The sequence below is a fragment of the Protomyctophum bolini genome (assembly GCF_963924005.1).
Source record: "Protomyctophum bolini genome assembly, chromosome: 14".
NCBI classification, from domain to species: domain Eukaryota; kingdom Metazoa; phylum Chordata; class Actinopteri; order Myctophiformes; family Myctophidae; genus Protomyctophum; species Protomyctophum bolini.
In genome coordinates this window covers 32,437,839-32,464,368 of record NC_137875.1, presented here as the reverse complement: position 1 = coordinate 32,464,368, position 26,530 = coordinate 32,437,839, and the positions used below count along the sequence as shown (strand labels likewise).

General features: G+C 43.4%; 1 protein-coding gene across 4 annotated transcripts in view; it reads left to right on the top strand.

The window, feature by feature from the left end:
• Window positions 1-26,530, top strand: part of LOC308328203 (ankyrin-3-like) — a gene marked incomplete at its 5' end in the record, with an annotated part of 141,456 nt that overhangs the window by 91,944 nt on the left and 22,982 nt on the right. For 2 of the 4 annotated variants that reach the window (XM_080781944.1, XM_080781942.1), the window contains 16 exons: window positions 680-752; window positions 964-1,020; window positions 6,394-6,517; window positions 12,020-12,122; window positions 13,754-13,866; window positions 15,232-15,264; window positions 16,524-16,748; window positions 17,303-17,457; window positions 18,336-18,547; window positions 19,043-19,250; window positions 20,113-20,209; window positions 22,050-22,278; window positions 22,434-22,559; window positions 23,758-23,880; window positions 24,440-24,466; window positions 25,648-25,729. In XM_080781944.1, coding sequence (XP_080638070.1) covers window positions 680-752; window positions 964-1,020; window positions 6,394-6,517; window positions 12,020-12,122; window positions 13,754-13,866; window positions 15,232-15,264; window positions 16,524-16,748; window positions 17,303-17,457; window positions 18,336-18,547; window positions 19,043-19,250; window positions 20,113-20,209; window positions 22,050-22,278; window positions 22,434-22,559; window positions 23,758-23,880; window positions 24,440-24,466; window positions 25,648-25,729 — 1,987 coding nt within the window. Of the gene's footprint in view, window positions 1-679; window positions 753-963; window positions 1,021-6,393; window positions 6,518-8,809; window positions 8,822-12,019; window positions 12,123-12,896; window positions 12,948-13,753; window positions 13,867-15,231; window positions 15,265-16,523; window positions 16,749-17,302; window positions 17,458-18,335; window positions 18,548-19,042; window positions 19,251-20,112; window positions 20,210-22,049; window positions 22,279-22,433; window positions 22,560-23,757; window positions 23,881-24,439; window positions 24,467-25,647; window positions 25,730-26,530 lie in introns of all 4 variants that reach the window. The other 2 variants (XM_080781941.1, XM_080781943.1) reach the window with 2 other exon arrangements.

The following is a 26,530-nucleotide window of genomic DNA, read 5'->3' as shown; positions in this document are numbered from 1 at the left end:
GTCACGTGTGGGATGTTGTCTATGAGTGACATGCCAGGATTTGGTTTGAGGTTTCTCCTCAAATAGCCCTAGATCACTGACAGTGACCTGATTCATTCACGTGTATGGAAGCCAGAAGAAGATGGGAGAGGGTAGAGACTGTAGGAAGGTAAGGAGGTGGCATAATTAACAAACAGAAGGAGAGAGTCACTGGAAGGATCTGCAGCATTGAACAAGGATCATGCTGTCTCTGTATCTTTAAGACAACGTTCCTCCTCTTGTACCCGTTTGTGACTGTGATACATATATTATTCATGTTGGCCTCGGCTGTCCCTTCACATCTCTGCTGAATGGTTCCTGCTCTGTGGGACCTGCATTGGTCATATCAAGTTGGTTGGGTTGAAGTCGTTTTGCAAGGCAACCATGACTGTAACTGTTATTAACATTATATTGGGCCTTTATGATTTTCCAAGAGATAAATCATGTCAGGAATGTCATATGTGGAAATAACATGTACACGTGGGGGGGATAACATCAACACGTTAACCCCCTGTGGTTTTGGATTGGAAATGTTTTTATATTTTTGTATCTTTATGGATTCGGTATGAATGTACTTCCCTCAGCAGTGACAGGGGCGGTGTTGTGTTGTTGTGTCATGATCTGCTATACTCATTTGTCCATCTGCTTTTCCTGTGCACAGACTGCGACTGAAAAACATAAAATCAACGTCCCAGAGACCATGAACGAGTTCCTCGACATGTCTGATGACGAAGGTACGAGCACAATTTCAGAACTCCCTTCATATACTGTAATCAGCCACGCCATTCAGAGTGCTAACAGTGAAATTAGCTTGACTTGTGTTTGGTGTTAATTGAGTGCATGACCTCCATACACTACTAGTGAATGCCATATGTGATTGTGTGCCACGTGTTGTGTTATTGACCATTTTGCATTTTTAACCCTATGTGTATTCAAATCACACAGTTCGGGCGAATATGCCTGAAATTCTCAATGAGGAGTGTATGTCAGGTGTTGACGAAGGTATTTCCCACCCGTATGCTTCCTTACGCCATCTTTGTTGTTTGTTTCCCACTCACATACCACTGTCCGCCCAGCCGTCACCTGCTTCCTGTTGTCGGAGAGCTAACCATCGTGCCACTGTCATGCTATCCTCCTCTGCTTTACTGTTTTACACTTTAAAGGAAGTTGCCTGCCAAAGTCACTCTATAGTATACACACCCCCAGCCAGAATATACGCACACTCTCTCTCGCTCTAAGCTGCACACACTATTTCTTGATAATGGAATGTTAGTTAATAGTTATGCAATTCAAGGCACTATTATTCCCAAAACTTGGTCTAAACGTATTGTCCTTCTATGTCTTGCACCACACAGATATTCTATTCCATTTGAGTTTTCTTGGCTTTTGTGGCTTGCCAGCAAGAAAGTGTACAGTTCTCATTTTCTCAGAGAACATGTCAGAGAACGTGTGAGGTTGTTTTGAATTTTGGCTGGTCATACAAAAATCCAGTCATGCTAGCTGACAAACTGCACCAAGTGACCTGCTTTCATTTACAAATTCTCGATCTCATTTTCATTTCCACTCAAAATTAAAATGTGCTTAAACCACTGGAACTTTTTTTAGTTTCTCATCATTGTCAACACCATAAGCAGCATAATAAACTACATAACTGTGCTCATCAAGCACTTTTCAGTTATGTAACGTATGCTACTATTCCTATAACTTGAGCTCAGAGCTCAAACTCTGTTTGACAACAGTTAATAATGAGTCTTAATGACACATGGAAAACTAGGGCACAGTAATCGTACTCCAAAATATTTCTTCCCTAGAGCCTTATTTACATTTGATGAAATGTTAACTTAATAGACAATTAACCAATTAATCAATTTGTAGCACATTTGGAGTTTATGCATAGTAAAATCTGTTAATTCACATTGGGTATTACTTATCAGTTTATGCACAGTAAAATATGTTAATTGAACTCTGCAGGTATACAATTAGACCTGTAATTATTACAGTAACAGTTGAATTAACACTCAGGATTTTACTGTGTGGCACAGGTCACATGCTGATAAATTCAGGCCCCCTCATCCTTTGTTTTGGAACCAGAGTGGACAGGCCTGTAAAATTGATGAGCTTGTTCATGCACTGTTGCTCAGGGGACCATGGGCTCAGGTGTGGAGTTTCTATGTCAGGCGATATGGCTAGACTCAACAGGTTACACACACACTCACACACACACACACACACACACACACACACACACACACACACACACACACACACACACACACACACACACACACACACACACACACGCTATACATACAAACACACAGACACGCCTGTCAGTGGAGAACGGATGACTTTGCACTATATGGCCATAGATCTAAGGAAGGGAAATCTGTGATTGTATGGTCATTATGGCGGATTCTAAACCAGGGTGTGTGCACACAGCCTCATGTGCAGCAAATTGTGTTATTGCTCACTCAGTGATCACTCATGTCATGTCATGGGGTTATTGATATCCAGCACTCATAACACTGAGCAATAACACCTTGCCCAATAGTAGTAACACAAGAATGGGCTGAGATAGCTGTTGCATACAAGCCTGAATCTGTTGTTTGCCTGTATGTACAGTATGTTTGTGTGTGAAAGTGAGCGTTTATGTATGTATGTGCACATGCACCCGTGCACATATTTGTGTCTCTGCAAGTCAAGTGAGTGCAACCCTGTGCACATTATGCATAGCCATGTACGTCTTTGTCTTGTTTGCCTACACTACACGCATGCATGTGCGAGGAACGGCTTGTAGGGGGTTTCTATGTGTAATTTAATCCCATAATGTTTGGTGGCCAATCCCATTAGTCTGCAGGTACAGGAGCGGATGAGGGGAATCGTGACAGCTCACTCTCTCTTCTCTTTTTCTGCATAAGCTTTATTTCTTAGCTATAGGAGAGAGTAGAGACAGGAAACCCAAGGGCGAAGAGAGGAGAGACCAGGAGTCGGATTCAAACTCTTGGTCTTTACGGCTAGTGTGTGTGTGTGTGTGTGTGTGTGTGTGTGTGTGTGTGTGCTAACTGGCTGAGCCACCAGACACCCCCCCCCCCCCCCCCCCCCCCCACCCCATCATGACAGGTCACTCTGTGTCAAGATGTGTGTGTAACCTTGTAACCTTGACACGCTGACGGCTGATCTCACGCTTTCTATAGATCACACCACCTCCTGGCAGGCCACCATTTTTAGATCTCTACTTCAATCCTTGTTGTTCTACTGTACTTATAATAGCTGTGTGTAGCGCCCCTGCCTAATCTCCAAGCACAACATAGTGGATGTTGTTTACAATGGTGCATGATGTTTTCATCCCTAGTATTGGTAGAAGGTTATTACAATAATTAATTACCTACGTAATTGCAAAAGGTACAGGGGCACAGTTAATTAATTAAAAATAAAAACATTGCATGGATGCACCTGGGACGTATCCTCAGTGGTGTATCGCAACATCATACCCCTCACTCAGGTGACCCAGCCTGGGTGATCAAGTCCCGACTTACGTCCCAGTAGCTACCCTGGCTCAGTCCCATTAGGGAAAGACCCCATACAATCCGTTGCTCCGGAACTACTCTGTGTGGACCTGTGTGTTGCACCAGTCTATGGAAAAATGGAATATCCACACTCTCTTGTATAAAGTTTGAGTTTCTTTATTTCATGAAAGCACAAGCAGCAGCGTTCCTTCCTCAGCATTCCGAGTTTGAAACACAGAGGAAGGCCTTCGTGCCGAAGTGCGTTCGTTTCTCTAGGTGGACTGCTGCTGCTGCTTTGTGCTTTCATGATTTTCCATTGATCTTCAAGAATCTGCACCCATCAGCTACAGAGACTATATCAACTTGACTCCCTGAGTAGAGCGCGCCTTCACCTATAACGGTGTTGTTGTTGCACCAGTCTCCCAGTCACCCTATTTTTTTTACAGTCGATGATTGCAACAGGTGCTCTTGTATGGCGGCTGACTTTAGACAGTCCATTTAAAAATGGTAAATGATGCCACATGGGGCTATATTTGTATAAGAACACAGCAACTAGATGGTTAATATACTTTACCCAAATAAATAATAATAGTGAATGTGGTACCAAAATGTAATTTTAATTTAAAAAAAAAGATCATAAATAAATTCACACACTATTCCCCCAGCCAAATTCCCAATCCTTATCATCACCCCACAGACTGTCACTAGAGAGAAAAAGTACAGGAGGAGGGTTCAAGCCCACAGCTGTCCTCAGTCATAAGGAGGGTTTTGTCCCTCTCTCTCTCTGTCCCTTCACTCTCTGCTCAATCCATTCCAGTTAGTCTCTCTTGCCTTCGAGGAGGCATTTGTTTACATTTAGGACTATGACTATCAGATTACCGCGCGCTCACCCAAGAGCCACAAAATAGGCTACTTAGTAGGCTACTTCCAGTCCAGACAGTGCGATCCTCTCCTGATCCAGTCCTGTCTGCCGCACGGGTCGGCGTTGATGCCATTTCAACTGGTGCTTTAGTATTGGAAGTGGAAGTGCAAGTCGGAATCAGCTGGGATTCTCCAAGATCTTCGGGCGTTTCTAAGAATCCAATGGGATCGTATGGGACGAGCTTTCGTTGAGCCGCCTACACAAGGAATTATTAACCTCGTCAGGTGGCTGCATTGCCTTGGACTTAAACTTTTTCCTGTGCGGCAATGCGCTGTTTTGCTGCGAGGCGTCTGAAAAGTCCGCATAATTCGACTTTTGCGGCAGAAGGGAGAAGGCAGAGACACCCGTTCCTATTTTATTATACTATATAGTACTCGTATCTCCAAGTCCAGCAGTAGCCCACGGATAGAGTTATATTACAGACAGTCTGTGGGCTGCATGGTTAATTGATCGCCTACGTGACGTCTAGTCGACAGAGGGGAAACTTTTATCATCAACAACACAATTACGGACTGAATGGGCTGCTGTGTAATACCCACGCCACTGTTTGGACATATTTTTGGTGGGGATTTAGGGGGATAAAACAGTGCTGTGGTTTATTGCAGTGCAGCAGTGGTCAGTGAATTGGAAATTAAATCGATATGGCCGCTGCATTAGCCATAGGTAAGTTTGTTCTTTGGCAGCGAATAAGAGTGTTGTTTTTGAAAGGGCACTGTGAATCGAACTAAAAGAGAGGGAGGAGGGAGAAGCAGCGAGAGAGAGAGAGAGAGAGAGAGAGAGAGAGAGAGGCAGAAAGAGGGAGAGAGACAGACGGCCGGGGAAAGATGTGAGGGAGGGAGGGAGAGAGAGAGAGAGAGAGAGAGAGAGAGAGAGAGAGAGAGAGAGAGAGAGAGAGAGAGAGAGAGAGAGAGAGCTAAGCAAGAGAGGCTTGCCGTGACGTTATAGCCCAGTGCTGCATCAGCTGTAAAAATCCTTACTCACTGGCGTGGCGTGCCAGTGCGGGAGGTTGTAAGCTTAAAGCCGTTTTCGGACCGTGACGTAACGTTTGTTTGACTGGGACGGTCACGGTGATATGACATAGATACATTGTATGTAGCAGCGGCGCGTCGACATCATCACTGGCTTCAATGTTTCCAGTCCGGACTCGGAGGAGTAGAGACAGAGTTGCGGCAGTATCCGAGGTAGCGGGCACCGTCGAGGGGGAGGGGCTGCAGTGAAGGAGCCAAGGAGCGAAGTGTTGCAGGCAGCATCGCTGCGCACACACACACACACACGCACGCACACACACACAAGCTCGGACAACATGAGGGAAAAGGAGAAACGCTCTCGCCGCTCCGGCGGCTTCATTGATCGGCGTGTCATAGTCCACCGGTCCGCCGATCGAGGTGCGGTGCAGTGTGTTTGCTGTGCGTTCAAGTGCTTTTCGTCCATTCTTTAAAAGCTCCCCGTGGTGTGTGTGTGTTTTTTTGTTGGCCTCTGTTGAGATGCTAGAGGAACTGCGTTTTGTTTTACAGCAGAGCTGGTCTACCGCAAAGATGCTGCTGTGCATGTCTATATGATCGCAGTTTTGTTCCTACACACTGAATAATTTCTAGGCTCTAAAAATACCTCATTTCAGTCAGCGGTGCATGAGCTCAAGGGCTATGTTGTTGTCATGCCACGGTCAGACGAATAGAAAGAAAAGTTGCAGTGAGCAATGCAGGCGTGTTTGGTCTGGTGATATTATGTAGACTGATGCTAAACTGAATTCTCACAGGCCTCCTCGAAGGGAATAAATAAAGGGAAGGTTAATGCAGGGTTGGTGTTTTTCTTTTAAATGCCTTTCTTCTTTTTTTTTTCTTGATTGAAGTGCCGCATCCAACAGCACACTGTACCTCTTTCTCTGGATCGCCTCACGCAGTGTCAGGCTAACGTGGGGATTGTATGATGATTTCCATCCTCCTCCAGGTGAGGATGCAATGACGGGCGACACGGACAAATACCTGCGGCCTCAGGACCTCAAGGAACTGGGAGATGACTCACTTCCCCAGGAGGGATACATGGGCTTTAGCATAGGAGCCCGCTCAGCCAGGTAGGACCCTGTTCACTTTGATGATGATGATGATGATGATGATGGAGAGATGATTCATGTGAAAACAACACGTGCTTTTGGTGCAGTGTGGACATTTATGGTCTATAATAACCTGTCATGACAACATGTGCCTGGTGATAGTAATGTGGCTTTGTGTCGCCCATGGAGTTATTGAGTTTTGTGCTTTCGTCACAGTTAAATAATTTTAGTTTGGATAACAGAGAAGATTTTACTGTCTTGTTTTGTTTGCCAAGGCTTGCTGCTGTGACTTTTTGTCATATAGGCCTATACCATTCTGTAATGGCATATACTGTTTTTTATTGTATCATTTATTGAAACACACACACACACACACACACACACACACACACACACACACACACACACACACACACACACACACAGGCACTTAAACCCCAAATCATGCAAAGCCAGTAGCCACGTACACCTACTATTTACACATATAGTTATTACACACATGCAAAGAGCCAGAGGCACCAGACAGTGCCCGGGAAGTTGCCATTTAATGGTTAAACCTGTCAAAATGATTCAGCACTTTGTGTGGCCTAATTAAAAGTCTCAGAAGATTACAAATTGGCCACCGGTTAATACAGGACACCCAGCCTATTATACTCCTAATAATTTGAACTATATAATTGCCACTGTTCTCTGCCTTTTGTTCAAACACAGGCAGGCTTTTATGTGGACAGCTGTATACATACAGTAACATCCTCTGTGTTCATTTTTGTAACTCTGTGAGTGTATCTACAATTGGTCACATTTGTACACTCTCAGAGTTAAATGAACACTCAGGATTTTACTGTGTACTTGGCCGTTCGCTATATTGGCTTAGCTATAGTTGTTCCACACAGTGGAAAATTGGAAATCTGCAATGAAAGCGCATCATGATGGGCCCATGTTGGATTGTGCGGCCCGAGCACATTGTGGGCTGTGTATTGTGGCCCGCTCTGACAGCTGGCTGATGCACAGCGATGCTTGGCCGGGTGGAAACAATGGCAGTGAAATTGACAGGAAACAGCTAGCAGCAGCAGCTAGTCCATGGCAAACACCAGAAGAAAAACAAACACACAGTGAGCTTCCACCAAAGACCAGTTATTGATGAATCCCTGTGGGTGGGCACTGGGCAGTTCAGTTATTGATGAATCCCCGTGGGTGGGCACTGGGCAGGTCAGTTACGCCATACCTGTTTTGAACGGAATTGTAACTTTTCAAACCATTTTACCGGTTACTACGCTGTTTGGCAATGCTCAAATGTTGTGTCAGCTGACTGATAATTATCAGCTACAAGTTGCTTATCTGTGAGTATTTTTCCCTAGTCTTCCCTAGTCTGTGTGTGTGTGTGTGTGTGTGTGTGTGTGTGTGTGTGTGTGTGTGTGCTTGCTATTATTAACCACTCCCTATTCAGGGTCTAACAAATAGAACATCAACAAGCTCACAAGAGCTTGTTGATCGGCTGTTTTCTGAGAAGATATTTATTGTAGAGTGAAAACAGGAGTATAGCACACAGCATGGGAATCGGGAGGTATTAGAGTTTAACAATGTTTATTCAAAAACAATATAACTGACTGTTATAGCTACCATAACAGTCAGTTATAAGGTGTCTTTGTTTTATGTTGTTATGCATAATTATAAACATTTATAACGAGTGTCATGTAGCCGTATAAGTTCCTAATCATTATTTCTCTCCTCCTAATCTGTCAGAAGAAGAATATTGTTGTTGGTATAATGTTATTGTAATTTTCAAGAACACTGCACCGAAATTGCTGACATCTCTGTCTTTGTAAGAATGTTGTTTAAATCTATTGTGTATTTTTGCAGCGAAATATTGTATTGATCATTGAATCAAGTCACTGAGTCATAACCTCAGTGTTAATTTATCAAGTGTAAAAATTGACTGGGTCCTCCATTTTGATTTGGTCCTTTATATCAAAGTTAAATCAACACTGAGGATATTTCCTTTGCACGATGCTGAGCAACTGCTTTTTTTTGCCTTACCTTTCTGTTTATGACATCGGCATTGCATGGTTTGCTGTTGGAACTAGGCCTCAGACACGTCGCGGTCACGCGCGCACACCTGTGCCTAGTCTGGGAGTGCAACCATGCAAAGGTGCAGCATCAATGTCATATATAGAGAGAGAAAAAAGAAACACCACAGCATCTCTTTGCTTTTATTGTCTTCAAAACTTGCTTTGCTTTTCACTGTCCTCTATTTTGCTCTTTTCTTGTTCTTTTCCTTGCACTCTCTCTCTCTCTCTCCGTCCCTCATTCTAGCCCTAGGATCAGGTAAGAAAAGAGTAGTAGTTGTAGTTAAGTGGTAGTTGTAGTAGTTGGCCATGTTAGTCCTGTATGGCAGTGGTTCCCAAACGTTTTAGTTCCAGACCCAAAAGAAAGAAATTGGATGTGTCTCCGGGACCCAAATTAGTGAACATAGCCGATCTACAAGCTCATTGTGACACGCTGTGACTTTGTAGATCTGCTATTTCGGAGTATATAAAATATCTGGGGGTTATTTGTGAAATTCTTTTGAAAATTCTTTTGACTTTATTATTGTTAATATTGAAATGTTTGACTATTTAAACATTTTGAAGATCTTTTGGAATAATAATTTACAAAAAGAGATATCATTAAAATGGGTCCGCGACCCAAAATTGGGTCCCGACCCATTGTTTGGGAAACAGTGCTGTATGGAGTCTCTCTCCTGTAACGCCTTCACAGTAAGATCCTTACTCTCAGAGTGTACAAATGTAACAAAATAGACCCGCAGTGTCCATTTGGTTACACTTGAACACTCTTGGAGTTAGAAATGGATATATTAACAGTGAGGATTTTACTGACCCTAAACCCATAACCCCCTGTACCCTCAACCACAATGTCCCTGTGCGCAAATACGTACTGTACAGTATGTCAACGTCCTGTGTTATTTCTCTGCCATCCGCGTGTCTGTCGTTCTTACATTTCATTTGGAGATAGTTGATGTTCTGCTTTAGCCGATCACCCTTTTACCTTATTTTCTCATCCCTCAAACCAGAGTCATCATATTTGCAAACGCGGAAAACAAGTTTTTGTTCTATGCAGGGTTTTGCAACAGAGGATTAGTCTCTGTGGAAATGACTTTTGTTTTGTTGTATAATGAGAAATAACAGGCTTGTCTTCACTTTGAGTTGTGTTGTGTTAATTAACCTCCCTAACGTTTTTGTACGGTGTTGGTTTGGAGTGGCATCTTCCCTGTGGTATCATTATTTGGAAGTGCCACGCAATGTAACTTCCAGGGATCTATGATGAATTAACTTCCAGGTATCATTGGTAAATTCACCAATGATACCTTCATCTTGCTGTAGTGCATGGGGTATACATTACAGTCTGATTTGTTATTGAAGATGGCCCCAGTGTTCCTGAAGATACAGGACAATGCACAGTAATATTATGCAGACCTTATACAACCTTAATGCCTGTGAGTTTTGGTCAGGCGCTTACAAAGACCCCACATAAACCATGGGTCGCTTTGACAAAGGACAGACTTAACCAATAGCACCCCCACACACACACACACACACACACACACACACACACACACACACACACACACACACACACACACACACACATTTGAGACCACACAGACATGTTCCTAGAAATATAGCCTAAGCTATAATGTACCATAGGACACAGTAACTGTGTGTATGTATGGCACAGCAAACAGAGTAGAGGTTTGGCAGATTGATCAACAGTCAAATAAATGGACCAGCAAAGAGAGAGAGGGAGGGAGAAGAAAGACAGGGAGCAATTGGGTGAGTGAGTGATAGTGAAAGAGAGTGAGAGCGAGAGAGGCAGGGAGTCATAGGAAACAGAACTTCAATCAAATCCACTGTGAAAACAAACATGTACTATGTACGGTATCTAAAAAAAAATAGATACTGCGGAAATATACAGCAGATGGAAATTGAACTCTACCAGGGAGGAGAAAGGAAAGAGAGAGCAATACAATGAGGAAGGAGAAGCAAGGCTGGGCGATAATCTGGAATTAAAGTGGAGTGCTCAGAATAGGTTTCAGAAACAGAAAGAGACTTTAAACTTGTGAACAGACTTAATAATAGCAAATAGCAGAGGGTGAAAAGGGTGAGAGAAAGGAAAGACTTGAGAGGAAAACAATCTTTCAGAGCTAATAGAGAGGGAGCATGAAAAGGCAAATGAAGAGGGATAAATAGGGGAGAGGAGGATGGATGGAATGAGAAAAAGAAGGAAGCTCTGAAGAACAAACAAACACAGTTGGAGGGGCAGACGGGGGTGAACGCTGTCATGCCACCGGGTCCATTCAGGCCATGCAGACTAGAGTTGCTTGGTAACTTCGACAGCAGGGTAGGCAGTGCTGTGCTGAATAAAGGGCTTCTCTCTCTGTGCTGAATAGGGTGCCCACTCAAATGTGCTGAGCTTTGCACTTTCTCCCCCTCGCTCACTAGTTCACTCCCTGCATACACATGCGCGGCACCCATGCGCATGCACGTGTGTACGTATGTGGGTATCCGTCCTCGGACACGCTCCGCAAAAAAAAGTAGGCTAAAATGATGTGCGTCGTCGTTCACGTATTTACTGAAATTCACAGGTTAATCCTTTTTGGGGCGGGAACCCCTTTTGGTGTTAGCATTATGTTATGCTTTAGCTATTTTTGAAAAATCGAAGAACGAGTGACAGAAACATAGCTTTTTCAGAAAACTGTCAGGATGTAGAAGACATTTTTAGAATCTGATCTCGGGTCAAAATGGGTTAACTATGGCATTGTAGAGAAGAGAAAGGGGGGTGAGCGTGCACGTGTGTGCACACGCGCACACAAATTGAAACACAAAAAAACAGGAGAGAAATCTACAGTTCTGCATTCAGCTTCAGAGAGCGGTAGCGAGTCCACAACAAAACAGGCAGATGCCACTGCACCGTCATAAAGCAGACTGCAGCAGGAGAGACAGGAACAGATAAGGTATGTTTTGAAGCTTGTCAAAACCTAGCTCTAATATTAGCCATTCATCTGAGATGTTCAGAACTTCAGATACCTCTCGCTGAACGTATGATTCGCGTACAAAGACTGTACAGTGTACAGTCTCACTCTCTCACTGTACACGTCAGTACTTTCGACAAGCCATATTGCAATTTGCATCTGCGTTCGCGAAACGCCCCAGTATCACAACAACTCTTCTCTGCTCTCCCTTTGATCTGCCCTCGGCCTCTTTATTACTTTCTCTCTTTCTCTGTCACGTATCGCAAACAAAGCTGACCTCACTCTCATTTCCTTCTCTGAATAAGCAACACCTATAACCTATAACTCTCTGCTCTTTCGGATGCTCTCTGCGTCCAGCCAATCAAAGACCTACATGGGTTCCCTGGAGGTTGCATGTTAGTTAATGGATACCTTTTTGCTTTTTGTGTTTGTTTTTGTGTTCTGTTCCCCCCCCTCGCTTGTTGTCGCCCGCCTGCGTTGCGTGGTAACTATAGCCTCCGCTCATTCAGTTCGGATAGGTCCAACACCCTCAACCGGACCTCCTTCACACGGGACAGCATGATGATCGAGGAGATCCTAGCGCCCACCAAGGACACGGTGAGCCCCTCCCTTTCTGTTGTCTTTCATCATCAACTCTGTCCCCCTTGTGTCTTTGCTCTTGACCGCCCTCCGACATTCCCTACCTTTTCTTTCACTTTTATTCTCTGCCCTTCACGCTCCTACTGAGTTTTGTCTCACCTTGTCTCTGTCATTCTTAACCTGATTTGTATTTCAAACGTTTCCCTTTCAAACCATGTGACGTCTGTCTACCCCTGTCGAGACTGAACAGACCCCTGTCTGTTCAGTCTCGCTCTCAAGGCACTAGGTAAACGACGGTTGCTTTAGACGAGGGAAGGGGTACTGTACATGTCTTGTGTCAAGGTCATACCGTGCAGACGGCATTGCTCTTGTTAAAGTGCTGATGGCAAGTGTATAACACCTTCACTGAGAGTTTATTCAAGCCTGAGTGCCTAGGGGGGGGGGGGGGGGGGGGCTTTGCTTTCTCATGGAAAACCACTGTGCAGTGTGCACTGCAGAGCTTGTCCTCCAGCCTGTTTTGGTGGGAAGGTTTCAGGACAGGAGTTAAACGGAGAACTGTAACCTCTTAAATAATCATTTTTTGGGCTCCTATGACGGTTTTGGTTTACATAGACATATGTAAAAATACAGTGATCAGGATTGCTTTAGTTTTTTTTCTGATATGCGAACTTCATACAAAGTATAACATTCTATAGAGAGGAGTTACAGTATGTGTCCCTGGATGGAAATACCATAGCATTATTAGAGAAAGAACTTTTGACGAATTGTCAACTATCTCTCCTTTTCCTTAAGCTTCAGAGTGTCTGTAAGGACATTTCCTACTTGGTTGACCCTCTTAATAAGGTACACAGTATTGATGGAGGACTTCCTCTTTTCTTCAGTATTCACACGCCCCCGGCTCGCTGGTTCATCTTCCATCTGTCTGGGTTTCTGTCTTGGTATATTTGTTTGTTTTTTAGTCTTGGGTGCACGGCACGCCATCATTCATCGGCCACTGGTCGTTGCATGGTAAACAACGTCCCTTTTCCCAGGCCATACTTTCAGAGTCCCTGCGTTTCCCATAATACATTTTCGTTTGTGTTTTTTCCATCGCAAATAAATAATTATGTAGGATACAAGTACAGCCCACTTTAGTAGTCCATCTTTATGCGTGCATGTTTCATTTTGAGGCTGCTGCTTTGTAAGCGTCAGATATGTATTTGACTAAAGCCCAAACCACACCAAAGGGTCGGGTCGGGACAAAACGTTTTTTTTAAGGTAAACCACACCTCATTGAGTTGCAAGGAGTTGCATTGGTGTGGTTGATCTGAAATAACGTTTTGTCCCAACTCGATCCTTTTGGTGTGGTTTGGGCTTTTAGATATCATCTGTGTGTCCTGAGGTCGACACCCGTGCCATATTTTGTGGAAGTACAGTATGTGACAAAGGTGCCATAAATATTATCAGGTCTTCATGGTTTATCTCAGAATAAAACCTCACGTAGATGCCATGAAGTAAAAGAGTGACATCATAGTTCACTTTAATGTCCTAGCAACGATTCACTCAACTCACCCCTGTTTCTTTTTTATTTTACCTGCTTCCTCCATTTTCTAATTTTTTTGTCATCCTCCCCTTTTGTCATCTTTTATCATGTCACCTCCCACTCGCAGCACCTGGCTGTGACCAGGGACTACAGCTCAGAGTGCATGAGGCGCTACAGCTGGACTCCAGACACCATGGACCACAGCGTCCACAACACTGTGTCCAGCCCCGTCCACTCTGGGTAAGTTACGACAGCTGGAGAGTTTGCTCTAACACATGCACGCACGCACACACACACACAGTGCACAATAGAACCATCAGTATTCATCTATTTTGTAACATTTACCTGAGTCTTACCTGATATTCGAACCCGGGCGTACTACCACTGAGCTAAGACGGTAAGCCCGTTTGGCGCACGGGATATATTGTGCTTTGAGCTTCACGCGATGCCTCTCCTTGTCGGGTAGGTGTCCCGACCTCAGAGATAACGTGTACCGATTTGTAGGCATTTTGGACCAAATCTGAAGGAGTAGTAACAAAAGACGTGTTTTGAGGTAAACACAAAATAGCAGAAAATGTTATATGGTTATATATAATGTTATGTGGTTATAATATAATGTTATATGGGTTGCGTGACTTGCGTCATGATCCAAGTACCCGACCACAGTGGTCAAAATGTTCTCAAAAGAAGAGCAGAAGGGAAACCACCTCCAATCACCGCTGATGTGCTAGTTATATTGTATTAACATGCTCTACCATACAGATTGGGTAAATAACATTTTATGCGGCTTTAACTCTAAGTATGTGCAAATGTTACCAGTTTATAAATGAACACTTATGACATTACTGTGTACACATAATAACCATTATGATCATTGGATGCACCTGTATGTCCAGTCCACGTGTCCGAACCACTTCTTGATCACCATTTTTATGAGTTGTTCTGTCATGATGCGTTTGAGTGTATACAGTATATTATAACACATACATAACAGATGAGGTCCACCTGTAAAAAAACCCCCCAAACATATGTCATATCATAAGTCATAATGCATGGTCCAGTTCAGACACAACCCCCTCTTTGTTATTATAAATGTACTGTATATGAGAATGTGCGGTCTACCTTGCACATGCAGTGTTACAGTTGATACAACACTGTAACTCATGTACTGTAGTTCATTTGGTTAAACTGATAAAAAACAAAAGTCCTGCTCTCAAGTTAATCTAATTAGAATTTTAAGATAATGACCATCATAACGTTTTCAATTGGACACTACTGTCTTTGTAAGGGTGATCATGCAATATTTCTTGTGGCACTTGGTAAAATACTGAATGATAAAAGAGAATCATGGATCTGTCTCGTCCCTTTTTATTTGTGTTCCTTATTTGACCCATTATTCTTTTTTGTGATCTCTTTTCCTCCCTGTGTAACTTGAGTTTTCCCTTTCCCTCAGTTCTCACCCCGTTCTTTTTAAAATGTCGATTTAATTTAAAACGTTTGGTTTCTGTTGAACAGATCCCTGAGTGATTATGAAGCGTTGATACTACGACTACAACTGTTTGGGTTATGCCTCCTGCATTGTCTCCCATGTGTTTATTTTTGCAGCTTGTCCTCCCCGCTTCCTCAGTATGACTCCAGGTGATGACTCGAGTCCGCTGGTTTAACTCCTTGATGTCGCAGTGATGTCACTCTCTCCTCTACTCCACTCCACTCCACTCCGCTCCACTGCGCTTCCCTCTCACCCCACTCCCTATCTTTCTTCCTTCTCTGCCCGTGCCATCCGTGTGGTCTGGTGTCTCATTTGCACTGCCTACAGTAGCTAGTAGTGGAAGTGGTGGTAGTCGTAGTCTTCCATGTGCGTGTGTGGATTTCTCTCAATGATGTGCCATCTTTCTCTCGCTCTCTGTCTCTCTCTCAGAGCACATCCTCATCCAAATCTGTCCTCCATCTTGAAAACTTAACAGGAATTTCACCTAAATGCACCATATGAAAATGTATACAAAAATGTATACAGCACAACGCAAACATTCTATGTTCGTTCTGGAGTTACAGTAACTGATGTCACGACATTATGTACAGCTTCTGACATTCAGGGTTATTACACATAGCAGCTCTTAATTACACCTTGACTTAATGAGCCATCGGTTTAGTGTCTTTTATTTGTGAAACTACTGGCAAACTACAAGGGATGGAGCGGTCTGGTAAAGTGATAATCATTATGGTTCATAATGACTGCCTGTAAACACAACTTTGTATAAATGCTTCTTTGCTGTGTTTACACCCCCGCCACATCCCCAGTCCCCACTCACCTTGGTGCCAATCCCAGGGGATTAACACAGAAATTGTAGAATGGAACATGACACATATTAAACACACATCCTGGCTCTCATTGTGTTGGCTATAATGAAGTCCTTAGCTTGGGTGAGACATTTGTGAAGGTGTTTAATATTTGATCACTGAACACTGCTTTAGAGGGACTGAATCTCTGACAGTAATCTCACCTTTACGCCGCAGACCTCGACGCAATTTCTCTTATACAACGTCACAAGAATCCCCAAATTAGTTGAGTTTAATTTCAAACAGTGACTTATAGTCCGAAATGGAGGCAGGTAAAGGTGAGAACTGTGGTTTCAGAGCTCAAAGCGTCTTCTCTTTTCCTCCAAATCTCTCTTTCTCTCTCTCTCTCTCTCTCTCTCTCTCCCTCTCTCTCTCTCTTTTATTTCTCTCTATTTTTGTTTTCTCCCTACTTTTTGTTTTGGTGTACGGTGATCACAGCATGGGATTCATCCTCCTCACTCGTATCTGTGGTATGGCTTTCTCTCTTTGTCTTTCACGTCTCTCTGCCGTTACGTTCTCTCCTTGTTGACTTTCTTCTTTCCCCTCCCTCCTGCGGTCAGGTTCCTGGTCAGCTTCATGGTGGACGCCCGCGGCGGCTCCATGCGAGGCAGCCGGCACAACGGCATGCGCATCATCATTCCACCCAGGAAGTGCACCGCGCCCACGCGGATCACCTGCCGCCTGGCCAAGAGGCACAAGCTGGCCTACCCGCCTCCCATGGTGGAGGGAGAGGGGCTGGTCAGCCGGCTGGTGGAGGTGGGGCCCGCCGGGGCCCAGTTCCTCGGGTAGGTCCCTGGCTCCTTTTTGCTGCTTTGAACGTTTTTGGTGGCCACTGCCAGTTAACCCATTTTGGGCGGGGACCCCTTTTGGTGTTAGCATTATGTTATGCTTTAGCTATTGAAAAATAGCAGATCTACAAGCTCGTAGGTTGTAGGTCTGCTATTTTTGAAAAATCGAAGAACGACTGACAGAAACATAGCTTTTTCAGAAAACTGTCAGGATGTAGAAGACATTATTAGAATCTGATCTCAGGTCAAAATGGGTTAAATAAAGGTCGATTGACATTGCCAGTTCCAACTGTGAGAGGATTATAGCTGCATTATATTATAATAATTATTATAAAACATAGCTATATTATTGTTGTTACATTTTTATTACACAAAATCCTCCAAGTGAAATAACAGCAATGCATCAACCAATGCAATTAAAATGCACTATTAGCGCACTTCACCAGAGAATGCCTGGTGATTGCTTCGGGAGTAACCAACTGCGTAATTTTGGTGCAGGCCATTTAACTCACACTGCCTCATAATGCGGTTCATTTGTGTTCCCCTTACAGCCCAGTGATTGTCGAGATCCCTCACTTTGGCTCCATGCGTGGGAAGGAGAGAGAGCTCATTGTGCTGAGGAGCGAGAACGGCGACACGTGGAAAGAGCACCAATCTGACGCCAGGACAGATGACTTCGACGACCTGCTCGGTGGCATGGATGAAGGTAAGGACAAGAGGCACATTGCATAGCATGACTCAACCTTACCACTAATAGTGGAATGAAGAGCGTTACACACTTTCAGAAACAGTGTATTGGTCGAGTGTGTTCACATGCACATACTTTGATTCAGTGCATTGCTCTCAGACACATCTATTAAAAAAAGGTTTGGGCCTGGGCCATGGCTCAGCGGTCCAGGCACCTTGGCTGGTAATCCAGTCTGGCAGTGTGCCGCGGGTTCGACTCCCGATCCCAACGACCTTTACTGCATGTCTTCCCCCAATCTCTCTCCCCATTTCCTGTCAGCCTACTGTCTGTCCCTCCATAAAACATATATATAAAATAAAAAAAATTGTGTGGACATGAGCTAGACCACTGAGGTGTGTGAATCTATACCATAATTCGATTAGATTAACCTGTTAACAATTCATTTCTACGATGCATCTCAGTTTTCTACATTGCATCTTTTTCTTCAGTTAAAGAACCTATAACATACTTTTTCAAACATTTATGTGTTTTTTGGGCTCCCCTATGTGTTTTCTATCCCCACAAATACGCAATTTTGAACAATCAGGCTTTCACATCATAATGGCTGTTTTGGAAATTGCTCTCAGGAACAGCTCAACTGATTTGGTCGTATGCGTGATGTCATCAGTATCACCCTACTTTGTATATTTTCTCCTCCTCTTCAGTCTTCAGTTCCAAATTTGCATTTCCACTTTGTTTACAATGTCCACCATTGTTGTCCACTGGGTTTATCTGGCATCAGTATTATAATGACTCAAATATTAAATCAGCGCTTTGTTAATTCCTATGTCTGTGTGTTTCCAGAAGCATTACTTGTATTTACCAGTCCTTCCTTAATAACCTCCTCTGTGTTCCAGAGCTGGACAGCCCTGCTGACCTGGAAAAGAAGCGAATCTGCCGTATTGTCACCAGGGATTTCCCCCAGTATTTTGCGGTGGTGTCACGGATCAAGCAGGAGTCTAACCACATGGGTCCTGATGGAGGAACGCTGTCCAGCACCACTGTGCCCATGGTGCAGGCCTCCTTCCCACAGGGGGCGCTCACCAAGAAGATCCGCGTCGGCTTGCAGGTACTGCAGAACAGTGCATTGGTTGTTATGGTGTGGCTCCTCAGGAGTGAGTAGTCTCTAGAAGAGGGTCTGAGGTATTTTATACTTGAAATATTATTCTTTAATCTTATAATGGACAGCTCGTCATTAAGGCTCTGATACAGGTGAAACCTTCCCCAAATTCGCAGTCATACGTCATGCATATTAGATGACTGAATTCACAGGCTGGCCATGGCCATTAATGGCAAGTTAACGTTGTCTAGGAGGTGATAGTCTGATTTATTTTTTTGTTTTTGTTTGACCATTATCATCAATCCACTCCATTATCTAATGAGACATGCCTCATTTTCACCTCACCTCTCCTCTTCTCTCTTTACCTGAGAGATAATTATTTTGGTAAAAATAAATAACAGAACTAATTGAGTTTCCTCCACATGTGGAAAACTGGACATCCATTCTTTGAATAGCTATTAACGAGTCAGTCAACATCCCTCTTTCATTCTCCTCCCCTCTCAGGCCCAGCCTGTGCCAGATGACATGGTGAGGGCGGTGCTCGGCAACAGGGCCACCTTCAGCCCCATCGTCACCGTGGAGCCACGGAGGAGGAAGTTCCACAAGCCAATCACCATGACCATCCCCGTCCCACCCCGGTCGGCCGAGGGCCACCCTACTGGGCACCGGGGCGACGCCGCACCCTGCCTGCGCTTGCTCTGCAGCATCACAGGCAAGACCCATTTAAAGGAAATTAATCATGCTGACCGCAATCAAAACTAATAGTACCTGTGTCTAATGTGTCTACCATGTACCTTTGTACTACATTGTTACTCTTCATGCTTGGTGGCACTTTATTTGCTCTAGCTAAATTAATTATAAAAGAATGATGGCAAGAGAAAGTTTGCAGAGTCAAGTTTGACTATCTTCAGTCTAAGCAAATAAAGTGCCGATCTAAACGGCAGGGTTGTCCTTAAACGAGTGCAGCCAGAGACAGCAAGTGTGCAAAATGATATCAAAGAAGATGCGTTGCCATTTGGAAATGAATGAAGGGAGAGTTATGGTACTGTCCGCAGACGGTACAGTAGCCTCACAGGCCAAATGCACATTGTCGTGATTTATGTACCTTGTGGCACACACACACACACACACACACACACACACACACACACACACACACACTGCTATGAAAAAAGTTAGTTGAGGTGTATGCAGTTTGCTCTCTAGCTATGCCCGACCCCCCCAACAGAGGCTGGGTTTTGGAAAATTGGGTTAGGATTACCCCTCACGAGTTTACAGGTCGGTACATTCATTCAATTGGATAAAACTCCCTTGGAGGGATGCCCCATTGCCCCCAAAAAAACATAGTTAGCAGGAGCATTGATCCAAATATTATCACGTACTGTACATTTTCTTATCCATTTAACATTCTGGACTCGAAAACCAAATTGCTGCAGAGCAGGCCTCCATGTTTGGTATGGGGGAGACCAAGACATTTCTGGGCAAAAAGAAAGTAGGCGAAAGAATGAGGAAAATGAAGGATAGCGGTTATATCCCATTAACATGCTGTCATGCTTTGGTGTGCATCCCTGCAGGAGGGACATCCCCTGCCCAGTGGGAGGACATCACAGGGACCACCCCACTGTCTTTTGTCACGGACTGTGTCTCCTTCACCACAAATGTGTCGGCCAGGTAAGACACACACACACACACACACACACTACACTAGGGCATTAACGAGTTGAGATTTTTCCAAGTCGACTTGTCAGACAGTAAAGTCGAAGTTGAGTCGATGCACCGTATTTGAGCGCACGCTCGAATACGGATCATGTTAAACAAAGCACTGCGCACACAGTGGCCTCTCCAATGTGGCACAGTGTATGTATCATCTATATGGCAAAGCGCTGATTATCGAAACATAAAAATGTTATAGTAAATACTAAACAGTGCAGGCACACAAGCAAGTGTGCGTCGCACACTGGTACACAGACCAGAAAAGAGAACACAACAGGAGAGGGGGCATAATTGGCACCCGAGAACACGATACAAAATATAACATTAACACTAGTGGCAGTAGGCTCACCTCACCGACCTTCAGAACACAATAGAAGACATATGTCTATATTAACATTTATAGCAGCCAGCAGCAGTTGGCACATCAACAGAATACAATATGCTATTACCTTCCACATCCACGACGTGGACCTTCTACTCCTCCTCCTCCTCCTCCTCAACAACTCGATAACGTTCTCATGTTTGTTTGTTACTTATTTTCTGATCCATGCAAATAAACAACAACCCGCACTGACCAGAAGACGGAGAGGTTCATGCGTCCCGCGCGTAAAGCTAAACCAGAAACAGACAGTCATTGCATCAGCACGGAGGTGTATGGGGATATACTTTGGGGTTAAGGTTTGCACGCTTCTATCTGTTACTTCTCTGACACAGCGCAGTTCAACTTCAGCCAGTAAATAGTGGGATACCGCTGAGAGCCACACACAGCCACACACAGCTGCAGTTAGGTTCTTAATTAAGGGCGCGTTCTGAATGCAATGCGAACTAATAGGCGAGTGCGCTCTGGTGCGGTATGCAAAGGGAAAGAATGACTTCTGTCCGTCACAATAACCAATCCTACAGTTTGAAATTTATACATACACACACAGAGCAAAATGATATGGGGAAAACAATTGAAAATTATTTTAAAATTATTATTTTTTCGACTTTCGATTTTTTAATGAATGCCCTAAAACACACACACACACACACACACACACACACACACACACACACACACACACACACACACACACACACACACACACACACACACACACACACACACACACACACACACACACACACACACACACACACACACACACACACACACACACACACACTATCTCTATCCCATTCCCCCAAGTGACACAGCATTATTGGGGTATGTACTGTATATTACTGAGGCGTGACTCAAGCTTTCCATCCCACGTCTATGTGTCAACCGAGAGAGAGAAAATAATATCTGTGAGGATTTTTTGGCTCCTGTAAACAAAGTCACGGAATCCTGTCCTCACAGGATTGGAGTCATGTGGGGGCTGTGTGGCCTGATGCGAACAGAGCAGTCCTTGGTCCTCTGAAATTAGATTATTACAGAGCTGTCATGTGACTCAGTGTGCCTCATCAAAGGAAAACACAAACAAACAAACAAAACTACAAAGTCAAATCCAGGGTGTTCATTTATCTCTGAGACTGATTGTAATAGGTAGAACAAACTCACAATTTATTTTTCATTGGTGCAAATTGCCTTTCAGATTGTTACTGACAAGCAGAATACAAATGCTAATGGTGCCTTGTGAATCTGTGGTACAAGACTCAATTTCTTAAAATGAACAGTGCATATTTATATTTAGAAAGCTCAAGCTCTTACTGTATATCTTACTCATATCAGGCAAATGGTTCTCCTGGCTGGATCCCAGATGCATAACAGTACACAATTAAAAAAAATCTATCCATTTTTTCCTCTCCTCTCCAGGTTCTGGCTCGCAGACTGTCACCAGATTCCTGAGACGGTAAGTCTAGCGTCTCAGTTATACCGGGAGCTGATCTGCGTGCCGTATCTGGCCAAGTTTGTGGTGTTTGCCAAGATGAACGACGTCGTGGAGTCTCGGCTGCGTTGCTTCTGCATGACGGATGACAAGGTGGACAAGACACTGGAGCAGCAGGAGAACTTTGAAGAGGTCGCCAGGAGCAAAGATATTGAGGTTTGATCTTTATGTTGAATTGGAGTATGGGGGGGGGGGGGGGGGGGGTGTTGCTTTTATTAGCAGTAGCTCATCCCCAATGTGGTACTGTACTCTTCCTTATTTCCTTTTGTTCATCAAGTCATGCCAAATTCACTTTTGGGGTGTTTCCATAGGTCCTTGAAACCAAGCCTATCTATGTGGATTGCTATGGAAACCTGTCCCCCCTGATCAAGACAGGAACGCAGTTGGTTTTCAACTTCTTCTCCTTCAAAGAAAACAGACTTCCTTTCAATGTGAAGGTATACTTTTCATTGTTTACGTTTTATACATTTACAGTAGCTGACGCACTCTCATCATGAGTAAATTGGAGGTAAGTTGTTTAAATGACACACTATGGAGGGAATTGAACCTGCAGCTGTTCAGTAATTGTACCTAGCCGCTGTACTACATACCTACTATGGGCCTGTTGATGTACAGTATGTTTGTCACTGATCCAATGATGTCAGGAATGAAATGATCGTCCTCTAAACATGCTGACAAGCATATCATCACTGATGTCCTTGCAGTATCCTAAGACCAGGAACACCAGAGTGATTGATTCTCACGTGGCAGAGCCACGCTAACCTAAGCAGGCTAGATTTGTGCATGTCAGAATCATGGCATTCCTGTTTTTCTTTTATTAAATACAGGCTCTGAAAATATATTTTAAGATATTTTCTGCCTGATGAATCTTTTACGTACATAAATGCAACAAATACCTAACGTAAAATCAGTAATCTTGGTTATACTTTTCACTTTGACATTCATTCTGAAGTAATAGGATTTAATTTTTGGTTAATGCAGAATAATTGACAAAAAATTGCAGATTATATCGGAAGCCAAATTCAATACGCTGCATTTTCGATTGCAGATTTAGATTTTACGTAAACTAATGCTGTGGACATGGATCTAAACTAATGCTGTGGACATGGATCATGAGAGTTTTAAACTATTGCTGTGGACATGTTGGATCATGAGAGTTTTAAACTATTGCTGTGGACATGGATCATGAGAGTTTTAAACTATTGCTGTGGACATGTTGGATCATGAGAGTTTTAAACTATTGCTGTGGACATGGATCATGAGAGTTTTAAACTAATGCTGTGGACATGGATCATGAGAGTTTTAAACTAATGCTGTGGACATGGATCATGAGAGTTTTAAACTATTGCTGTGGACATGTTGGATCATGAGAGTTTTAAACTATTGCTGTGGACATGGATCATGAGAGTTTTAAACTATTGCTGTGGACATGGATCATGAGAGTTTTAAACTATTGCTGTGGACATGGATCATGAGAGTTTTAAACTATTGCTGTGGACATGGATCATGAGAGTTTTAAACTAATGCTGTGGACATGGATCATGAGAGTTTTAAACTAATGCTGTGGACATGTTGGATCATGAGAGTTTTTGTTGGGCTAAATGTATTTAATTATCATGGTTTGGTTTTCTACAGATCAGGGACATGAGCCAAGACCCGTGTGGCCGACTCTCCTTCCTGAAAGACCCGAAAACCAGTAAAGGTCTTCCACAGGCTGCCATATGCAATTTGAATATCACACTGCCAATTCACAGGAAGGTAGGCTCAACTTATTTGAACTCTTTATTCTCTGTAGGCCATGTCATACCATCCTCATGTAAATTAAATTGAAGGGATAGAACGCAAATAATGTTTTAATGCCAAGGACAAGTGTTGAGAACTTCATTTGGTTTAGAAATGCCTGCCTGCAGCTTGTGTCTTTTATGGGTGTTCAAGCCTGTGCCAGCCATGAGACCCCACAGCGTGCACACATGCAGTCACGCATTGCTTGGCTCTCCATGGGCATAGGAGAATCATGTAAAAGAAAAGAAATGCACTTCTCTATTTTGTTTCTTTTGACGTGGTGTTCATTGATCACGAGAAACAATGTAATATGTCGTTGTTTGCTTTTGTTACTTTGCTGGATTTTATTTTTTTTATCTTCTATTTTTTACCGTTTTATTAATCTCATAGCTTTTTTCCCAGGCCTTTTGTTGTCTTTGCTGCACCATTGTCATTCCCTAAGTTTTGTTTCCACCACCCCGCCCCACTATAACGCCCCTGCTGTCCATTGTGTCATCTCTCTCCGCTTCCCACGATGCATCTTGGAAACCCTCAGGACATGGAGTCTGATCCTGATGATGAGGTAAATGGATTCTTCATCATCGCATGGACCCGCTTCTTCTCTGTCGTCCTTTCCGCTGGCTTTGTCTCAGGGGCCGTAGCAAGTTAACCGCGTTGTCGTGAGGACCTTTGTTCTGTGGCGCCGTGACTGTTGAGTTGAGGCTTTTCATGGCAGATCTCCTCCTCATGGCTTTTAGTCATTGCTGAAAAGTGACCTCATTGTGCGATGCGTGCATGAGCCAAACCGTTGGTTTTGTTTTACTCGACAAGGTTTCTTTAGTATTGTCCTCATCCTGAGTCCTGCGGAGACTATCTCCGTGCCACGCCTCGGCTTGTTTTCTTTTCTCCTCCTCCCCCATCTCTGTCGTCCTTCCCATAACGGAAAAATCACAAAGTCTCCCATAGTATTTATAGACTCATAGGAACGTTCATACGGTACCATGGTACCTAAAGAAATCTATAACAAAACTTTAACCTTCAGCCACATCTATGTTGTTGAGAATCTTTTAGGATTTCCTTTTACCCCACCCATGTCCTAAACCTGACTGTAACACACTAAACAATACTAATTTTCCTTCGGTCCATTTATGCTAATAACGATAGTTTACAATAATAGACAAATAATTCCCCCCCCCCCCACCAATAATAGACAATTAGCTCATTCACTGGCAGAGTAAATACATAAAGAATCCTCAAACTGTGACTGGCAAAGAGCGCCATCTAGCGTACGAACTAAAAATCTTCCAATGTCATCTTTGGCAGTGTGGGCTTTGGAAAAACAAGTCGCCCAGAGTCGACTTTGGCAGAGAATGAGTTGACCAACCCCCCCCCCTACCTTGTGTATTTTCTCTATGCCTATTTTACTTGAGTAGATAGGCAAAGCATCTATTGCTTGCATAGATGCCCATTTATATAATGAAATGCACCACCCAACCAAGGTGACACTCCCTCCCACCAATTAGTCAAGCATTGTCTCTTAGTCATCCAGAGGTGACTGTATGTTCGGTCACCTACAGTGCCTCTCCCTGTGCAGTACTACTAACAGCATGCACTGACGCACTGCAACCAACCCCAAAATCCCCAGACACAGTAGTGTCTGAATTTACAAATTTAACATAAAAGATTATACATATACACCCGCTCCTTTAGAATACCATTTTTTATGTTCAATCATCTTTTTGTTCTTTTTTTTGTTTGTTGCAGACTGAAAAGCCAGACCGACGTCATACCTTTGCCTCCTTAGCTTTGCGTAAGCGCTACAGCTATCTGACTGACCCTGCATTGAGTGAGTTTCCCATTTTTACTTCCATGAAATCATCAAATTGAAATTATATGTTGACTGTACTTTAATGAAGTTCAGTGTTAGGTGGTCCCGTTTTGCAGTAAACCTTCCATACACCCACAGCATAGCAACATGATCCACAGTCATTCATTGTCAGCTGACATGCCATGATCCACAATCATTCATCAAATGATCCATTTGCATGGTTTATTGTGTGTTTTACGCTTTGCCCACACCCTACCCCATTTTGTGAAAATCTCCTTCCTGTTTGAACTTTATTGTTGTTTTATACATGTGGAAACACTGGCATTGCATTATCCATTTGTTCATTTATGATTTGGAAAAATGTTATGAACTCATGTAGAATAAAAGCATTCTTTTGGGTCTTCCTTATTCTTTATTGACCATTTCACTCTTATTGGCTTTGTGATTGTGTTCAGCTGTGTATATCATATTGTACTATTGGGTTGCACTTTACATTAAGTTGCCTATGAACCACAATTTGTCAATATCTACACTGGCTTGTTGCATTCAATATTGCCACTATACTGAGTGCGCTGTAACAATAAGCAACATTGAGGGACTATCAGTTCTGTTTTCATTCATCCATGCCTATTTGATAATGGATTGACAATGGATTGACATTTTGTGTATACTTTAACAAATTGTGTACTTTTCATGTTGAAATTGATATAGAAACTGAACGGGCATGGTTGGCTGATAGTACCTCCATTGTAAAGTGCAATCTCATATTTCTTTCTAAATTCAAGGCCAGCAAGGTGGTGTTTTTCTTTATTAGTGATC